The 8577-nt window shown below is 34.7% G+C and overlaps 1 protein-coding gene across 1 annotated transcript; it reads right to left on the reverse strand.

Moving 5' to 3' along the window:
- Positions 1 to 1049: 1049 nt before the first annotated feature.
- Positions 1050 to 5367, reverse strand: LOC102225475 (isoaspartyl peptidase/L-asparaginase-like). Its single transcript, XM_005807624.2, has 7 exons — positions 5272 to 5367; positions 3858 to 4065; positions 3268 to 3410; positions 2903 to 3066; positions 2095 to 2213; positions 1857 to 1967; positions 1050 to 1573 (listed from the first exon to the last, which is right to left on the reverse strand). Exons 2-7 carry the CDS (start codon positions 4042 to 4044, stop codon positions 1365 to 1367), a joined length of 933 nt encoding a protein of 310 aa, XP_005807681.1. The 5' UTR covers positions 4045 to 4065; positions 5272 to 5367; the 3' UTR covers positions 1050 to 1364.
- Positions 5368 to 8577: the final 3210 nt, after the last annotated feature.

Here is an 8577-nt window from a genome sequence, read left to right on the forward strand (position 1 = left end):
CAACCCATAAAGTTTAGGAAACATTTACAATGGTTCTCTGAAAGTAAAAAAAAAAAAGTTTCAAGAAAATCGAACAAATGGAAAAATGTGTCATTATTGAATATAAACAATCTTTAGCTTACCAAGATGGGACAAAGGTATTCTTCCTTTGATCTGCTCTTCTCCCTCGGTCAGATTGTTTTTGCCCCTAATAACATTCTTATTGTGCTTTCCCCACATTCCCTCCAAAGTAACACATCAGCTGTGACATGTTCATACATAAAGTCCAGCTGTTTGACATGATCTTATCTGTCTGAGAACATGACTTCCCATATGTAATAATATGTTCATTAGGTTTGAATAAATTAATCAATCAATATACTTTATAAATCCCAAAGGGAAATTCACATTTTAGGACAACCTGTCCAAGAACACATGACATATACAGTATGTCTATCATGTCACGTTATATGTCATAACGGACATGACATATATACATATTTGAACCCATTAAGTAACCTTACAGAAACTCATAGGTAGTTTCCCTGAAAACAATCTCTCAACACTGAACTTGGTAGTTTTATTCCACACTCAGCCCAAATAGTTAGGTAGACTATTTCCCTTGTGTTTACAAAGCTTGCATTTTAAAATTGTTGCAAAAATATACTACATAAAATAAACATAGCTAACCGAGGCATTGTTTTATTAATTTAAAAGATTGCTTTTAACTGAATAAAACATTTAAAAGCAATCTTTTAAATGTTTAAAAGATCTTTTAAACATATTTTAAATGATCTTTTAAATCATTTAAAATTCTTAATTTAAGAATTTAAAATTCTTAAATTAAGAATTTAGTTCTTAATTTAATAAGAATTAAATTCTTATTTAATTCTTTTTTACATAGGAATTGGAAATGTGGTCTTTTGTATGCAAAAGTTAACACTTTCTCTATTTCTAGTTATATATGATGTTAGAAGGCCACTTCGGAAACATACAAAAGCTTAAGCAGTATAAGACAGTATAAGACAGCAATGTTTGGAATTATATGAATGCCAATAAGTCCTTGTGAGTCTACTTTACAAGAGATTTTTTATTACCATTGGAGTCAAATATGTGTTTGACAATAAACAACTTAATGTGTGAAAATATTTTATGAAACACATATCAAGCAATCAATACATTAGTCAGTCATAAACATACTTCCCATTTATATTTTTGAAATGAAAGCAAATTCATTCTTTTTATTATTGTACACATATTTAATTATAGTCCATTGCTCACTAATATGCACAGAGTGAAAGAAAAACACTTCTATAAAAGAGAACACACTACTTCTGAAATGATTGTCATTTACTATTCAAAAAATTAATTAAAAAACCCTTCTTCTACTGGGACAGTTTCTCTTTCAGCCTCTCTTCTGGGTTTATGCCAAACCACAGCTCACCGTCTACAGCAGCAGCCCAAGCCATCCGCTCGGTGGTGAATGTTGCAGCCCACTGCCCTGACGGAGCAACTACAATTGTGCCACCTGCTCCTTGGACACGATCACTCATGTACTGCAGGGACAACTGTGAGGCATCTGCTACTGATTTTCCTGTGACAGCAGAAAGGAAATAAAAGAGAACTTATTGCTTGAATAATTGTGTGGTTGTTTAATTTCACTAAAAGTTACGTGATAAAATTCCATTTTTTTAAAGGGCTGGCACATTTGAAACTTTCACCTAAAAAAACTGTTTATGAACTGAAAATTACAGCAGTACAAAAAAGCACAGAAATTCATCTAACTTTAAACTTGATCATGCAAAAAATGCTTGACTACAGGCAAAATCTTACTTTATGTGGTTTGTGGTTTTTTTGTTTGTTGTTTTTTTTTTTACCTTGTTCGACATGAGACAGGACGAGTCTGGCCAGAGTCACTTTAAGAATAGATTCTCCATGTCCAGTACATGATACCGCACCACTTGAGTTATCAGCATATCCTCCACAGCCTTAATTACAAGACAAACAAAAATATATTTTTTAATCTGTTTGAACAGAATTTAATTAAAAATTATTTTCATTAAAAAATTTAGTGAAAATAATTAAGTTCTTTCAGAATTTCAAATGACTACCTACCAATCACAGGAGAATCTCCAACTCTGCCAACCATTTTATTCCTGATGCCTCCAGTTGATGTTGCACATGCAACATTCCCAGCACAGTCCACAGCTACCGCCCCAACGGTATCATGAGCCCTTTCAATGAGAAATGTTTGTTAACTAAAAAATAAAACGTGCAGTCTGCATATATACAGACAGATAATTTGGAGTGATCTGTCGGATTCAAGGGGATTTGTATGTTGGCCCCAAAGCTGCACAACATATCAAGTTCCAATCGTCTTTGCAAATCGCAAAGAACTGATTTGTTGAAATATGTTTTAAGGCTACAGAATTTCAGGTGTGGTAGATTGAAACTCTGTCTTCTTATATGTACCCATTAGGATGAACTTTCACTGTCCTTTATTCCCTTAAGTGGAACAGATCTTTGTGGCCAAAATTAGACAGCTTAATAAGAGTGTGGAGACAGTTATGTTAAAAACTGAGTATCGAGGAATATGTGTTAAATGTTATCAAAATTGCCATTTAACTATCTAACAGAGATATTGTAATAAAAGCTTTTTGTACAATTGGGCTCAAAGTCCTCAAAATCAACTAATCTGTATGAAAGTCAGATTGTATCTGCTGTTAGATATCATTCAACTCTATAAATAGTCAGAATGACATTAGAAAAATCTAATAGACACTCAAATATTATTGTCTGACTGAGTAGCCTCCTCAGATCAAAACGTATGGCTTGATATAAAGGGCTTTTGGTTTTACTGAAAGCAGAATAGACATACATCATATAAAAGTTCAATTGAACAGTGCATTATAAAACTGCATACCATTTAGTGTTGAATTCTTGCATTACTCCTGCAATGTATTTCTTGTGCTTTTCCCATTCCTTCTTCTCATATTCTGTCACCAGTTTATCAGTGGGAACGGTGTTGATGCCAATGCTCTCTGCAAACTGGTTCGCGCCTTTACCAGTCAGCATTATGTGGGATGTCTGAAAATTTCCACAGCTTATTACATACTAAAATTCAACTAACTGATGATAATGCTTGAGTTTTTTTCATATTTGATAAGCAAAAGTATTAAAAAAAGAGTCCCCATCCATCACTAATACTATTTAACTTATGTTTTATTTTCCTTAAAGAAAGAAAGAGAACACAACACAACAATAAATAATAAAGTAGAATAAAAAGACCTTCTCCATGACAGCTCTTGCCAGGGACACAGGGTTAGCAATGTTTGTTACACAAGACACCGCCCCACTGGCAAGTGTCCTTCCATCCACAATAATGGCATCCAGCTCCACTTCTCCATCAACATTGAGTGTTGCTCCATGCCCTGAAGGGAATGGTTTGAAGATATTTTGTAATGTGTTTGTACAGAAAGAAAACATAGCAAGATTTTGCATGTTTTGGCTACTACTTCTTCAATTGTCCACGCTCCCACAATAAAACATTGTTAATATTCAGCTTTTGTGGTGTTTACCCAGATCTATTACAATCTTTAAAGTCTCCAAACTTCGGAGGGATATGAGACACTAAAATGTTGAAGATGAATCTTGTGAAAAGGCCAACAAGCACAAGTTAAGGAACATTACAAATAAAATTAAAATATTACTATCAACACCATTAGATGGAGACAATGTTCTGATACGTCTGGATTGCATAGTAAATGGGTATTGTCAGTTGTTTTTTATATTACTAACAGATAACTCATTTAGAGTATTGTAAATTCAAACTAAGCTGTGTAAATTTATCTTGAAGTGATAAATGGAATTTTATGCACCTGCGTTAAAAATGGGATTGTCTTCCAAAGACCTAACAGCAGCCTCAACAGCATCCAGTGCACTTCCTCCACTTTTCAGGACTGAAGCTCCATGGCGTGCTGCTGCTTTCACCCCATCAACAGAGGCAGGGCCCATCTCATCTGGTATGGCCCAGGCACCACCGTGAACAACTAACACTGCTGACATCAGTAGGGTCCTGCAGGAAAACTTTAACACAGACAAGAATGTCAACGCAATCCGAACATTTTCCTGACATTTGTTAAGCATGTAATGAGTTGCTTTTATATTGCTGTGTCCAAATTAAAACAAAATAAAAGAATTAATTATAATATACTATTATAAAGGTATTATCTCATTCACACCTTTGACTGAAGGCCATAATAAACAAAATTTTAACCTGATGCATAGAGCAACATTGAACTTTGAAATTTGAACTGAAGGTATGTCAGTTATCAACAGATACCAGAAGGACTTTCGTCCAAATAGGTAACTTATGTGTTTGAGTCAAAATGAAATTCAAGCGGGCAAGACAATTTACCAGTCAGCATTACGTGGGATGTCTGAACATTTCCTGAGCAAACTGAGCATTTTACTTAAAGGGTAATGGGGAGCTAACTTTTCTTACTTCAGAAAATAAGAGCAGTCCTAAAAAATAATCAGGCAGAACTCTCTGGCATGTTTTGGACTACAACAAATAATCCGCAATTTAACGGTTTATTTTGCATGAACCAACCACACACATTATAGAAGTTGGCATGTGATTCAACCTTTCAAATTCTTTAAGGAAAGTGAAACTCCCGCTCGTAAAGGAACTTCAAATCGTATGCTAACTTCAACTATTAAGCACAACAAAATGTGTTCTTGCTAACTTTATTTAGCTAAAGTTTTACTTAAAAAAAAGATTTGCTTACACACTAAGAGGCTTTGTGGAATGTACATAACTGTGAAAAGACAATCTAAACGCAAAAGATTAAAAAGTGAATTTATCTGCACACACTGTGAATGCTTGAGGAATCTCTGTAGTGGGTTTGAGTTATAAGCGCAGGTTGGTACAATAAACAGCAGGTTTAAGGTATGGCCCACTTTTATGAAGGGTCTGAAATCTCTTCAACTTATAACACGTCTATGGTAAATGTTAAAATACAGACCATGAGATACATAAAAATTTATACCCCTCAACATTTTATTTTTACCCCTTTTGGGGATTCAGGCAGCGAAACCCCTCTTTCTCTGTGCAGCTCGCACCTGCTTAAATGTTATTTTTTTATGTTAGTTCACTTTTTTGTCTCCGTACAGTGGATGACGTAGCGCTGATTTGGAGAGCAGTTAGGGGACTTTACACTCGTTTTTTTTCACTTCGCACAGTTTGTGAAAGCATGTATTTCACAGAGTGATATTTCAGCGTTTTCCTACCTGTTATAACTTCCAACCTTCTTGCAGAAGAGACGGTCTGTCGACACCAAGAGACTGCGAGGGGTGTTGTGCCAAGAAACGCATTCCTGCCGAAAATTGCATGACCAGTCGCGGGAACGCGCATCGTTATAAACTCTCAGATATTAGTGACAAAACGGACCGAAATATGACTGACCAAACAACCATTAAAAATATTCGTAAAACTTTCATGTTTCTTATCCATATAAGCCCTTAAAGGTGTATTTTCTTTCACAGATTAATTGAAGAAAATACGGTTTTGACACCTTTGCCGAGTCGTTTGAGTCGAATGTTTTACACTGAATATTAAAATTCAAATTCAAAAATACTTTATTAATCCCAAAGGGAAACTAAATGTCAAATTAATTTGAAAAAGCCTCTGACTGAAGATACTCTGCCTTCCCAAGACAGTCTCATGAAGAGGATGTCCAGGGTTGTCCATAATCAATGTGTGCAATTCCCCACTTTTTCTGTTAGGACCATAATAGTTTAAGCATTGTGTAACATCAAAACTTTTTAACCAGCTCTTAAACGGTGGTTACAAATAGAAGATAGTCTAAGAATTACATTCGCTGACGGTAAATGTAAAATTTGGTTATCAGTAGGTCTAAAAATGCGAAATAAGACAATATGTAGGATGTGTATAATACGTTGCATGTTATTGCTATAGCAGAACCTGCTATAAATAGCTTCATAGCAGGTTCTGAAGATACATTATGTTAAGTAAATAAGTATTATTTAAAGGAAAAAGACAGCTAAAGAATAATTAGAAGATTTTCCTAAATTTAATTGAATCTTTTCATTTTCAGATTGCATGTAACAGCTGCAACAAGTGGTACCAACATTGTGTCAAGAACCCACCAGCTGACTCTTCCTTCTACACAAGTTAGTTTGTGGAAAACGCTAGACTGTGGAAAACATCCACAATGTGGATTTTTTCTGATGAACGTGCACTACTTACAGTTAGTACACTAAAGTGGAGTCCCTTTAAATGATGTTTGCTGTCTTACCCTGTTGATATGTATAAGATCAAATAGTCCACTTGTGCCAGATGAGGAAGGTCAATATCAACGGCCTCCAAGTCTCCCTTGCCAGAAAACGCCCTGCAATGTGAAAAGATTAGACAGTTAAGGGTTGTATCAAATTTTCTACATAAGGACACATCTCCTCTGGTGTGGCGTTCATATCTGTATGATACCTTTTGAGTTGAAAAACAGGGTACACAAATACCCTGTTATGATATGCAGGGTTGTTAACGCAGACAAATACAGAGTTAAGAAAGACATTTTGGGAAAGCAAATTCTGAGGCTGCTGATATTTGCATCCCCTGGTGAAACAACAAAAAATTATTTCAAAAGAATCCTCTTTACTTGCATCTAAATCATGAATAAGACATAAATATAGCTAATATGTAGAATGTGCACATGTTGCATGTTATCCCTAGCAGATCTGGTTTATAGCAGGTTCTATATACATTCTGTCAATAAATAATATTTAATGGAAAAAGACAGCTAAAGAACAATGACAGATTTTCCTAAATTTAATAATTTGACCATTTGAATCTTTTAATTTTCATAATGCCTGTAACAGCTGCAACAAGTCCAACATTGTGTGGAGAACCCACCAGCTGACACAGATTCTTCCTGTGTTGTGCATTTATTTGTGCTTTTACAGCTAAAAGTTAACAGTGTGAATGTTTTCTGATGAACGTGCACTACTTAGAGTTAGACCTACTGATAACCGAATTGTGCAATTTACTGTTAGTGAATGTAATTTTGTAATTTTTAGACAGTTTTTTTATTTGCAACCAGCGTAGTTAAAAAATGTTGATGTTACACAATGCTTGAACTATTATGTTGTTAATAGAAAAAGCACATAATTTGGCAAAGATGACCCACAATTTTAGGGCTTTTATGAATAACAAACATGACAGTTGCGAATATTTTTAAAAGTTGCCTCGTCGGTCATATTTCAGTCCGTTTAGTTATCAATATGTGAGAGTTGAGAGCAATGCGCGTTCCCGCGACAGGGCATGCAATTCTCTGCAGGCATGAGTTTCTCACGCATTCAGGACACTGACGTCACCACATATAATTGATGACAGGACTTCCGACAGGACTGCATATCACCGCGAATAATCATAAATATATTAAAATTGAGTTCAAGTCAAAAGCAGAGTCAAGGGACTTAAGAAATCTGCATAAAAAAGGATAACCTGAAGGACATAACTTTTATACCACATTTATACTTCCAGGGCAAATCTAAACAAGGTCTAATAGGGGCAGCAGCCCAAATAGGGTGCTAAAATAATTAAGTGGGGCTTCTTTTGTTTGTTTTTTGTTTGTTTGTTGTTGTTGTTGTTGTTTTTTTAAAGAAAACGTATAGGTCCACACATCGTTGTATGGTTAACTTAAACACTATCACTAATTCAAAAACATTTGTCAAAAATATATAAGTGTTTATTAACTATTTGAAATCAGAATAACTATGTCAAATACTGAGAACGTTAATGTCACAAACAGGAGTGCATGCTATACCTAATTATGTCTATCTGTGTTAGTGCCATTTATGTCACTAACAAAAAATTCTGGCAAGTTTAATTTTAAAGCAAACATTAGTAAGAACAAAAATATTCTAAAAAATATTAATTTGGCTAATCAACATCCTTAAATACACAAAATGAAATTTTGCTGTAGACCACACGCATTAAATCCAGGAAAACATTCATCCATTAAAAGTTGTAGTACTGCAAAATAGAGAATTCCTTGACTTTTTTTCCCCATAAATATATTTTGCAATATAGAGAAGAGCCTGGATGCAAACATTTGTTAAAAATTTCGACTGTACAGAGAGGCAACTTTGGTATATACATAAAAAAATGAATAAAAACAATGGAAACAAACTGTAAAAGTGAGAAACCTCAATTTTATGAAGCCAAAAAAACTGTTAAAAATAATATTTTATAGAAATAACATTTTTTCCCTGTCTGCAGCTTGATGGCAGTTTGGTGTAGTGCTGTACTTTGAGCAGCAGATGGCGTAACCCCTCTGCCAGTGTTGCAATTTGTTTCCCATACATATTGTAGAGTTGCATTGTGACCAACAGAGGGCGGCAAGAACATGTTGAATGAATGAACAACTGCCCAACACCAGATCATACAATCAGACTCAAAAGAGTTCAGGTTAAAAAAGAGGCAACTCTCACCCCAAAATTAATAAATATCTGCATCCTACCTCAGACTTCCATTTCCCATCAAAAGCAACAAACCTAATATACACCATTAGAACA

The sequence above is a fragment of the Xiphophorus maculatus genome, chromosome 22 (genome assembly GCF_002775205.1).
Source record: "Xiphophorus maculatus strain JP 163 A chromosome 22, X_maculatus-5.0-male, whole genome shotgun sequence".
In the NCBI taxonomy this organism is placed as follows: Eukaryota; Metazoa; Chordata; class Actinopteri; order Cyprinodontiformes; family Poeciliidae; genus Xiphophorus; species Xiphophorus maculatus.

Bases quoted from the DNA above. Each gene is read 5' to 3' on its own strand.
- LOC102225475 (XM_005807624.2), bottom strand. From the start codon at position 4,044: ATGTCAGCAGTGTTAGTTGTTCACGGTGGTGCCTGGGCCATACCAGAT. The intron at 3,411-3,857 runs GTGCATAAAATT...CATTCCCTTCAG, and splicing joins CAATCCCATTTTTAACGCAG to GGCATGGAGCAACACTCAAT. The intron at 1,574-1,856 runs GTAAAAAAAAAA...CTGCTGTCACAG, and splicing joins CCTGTCTCATGTCGAACAAG to GAAAATCAGTAGCAGATGCC.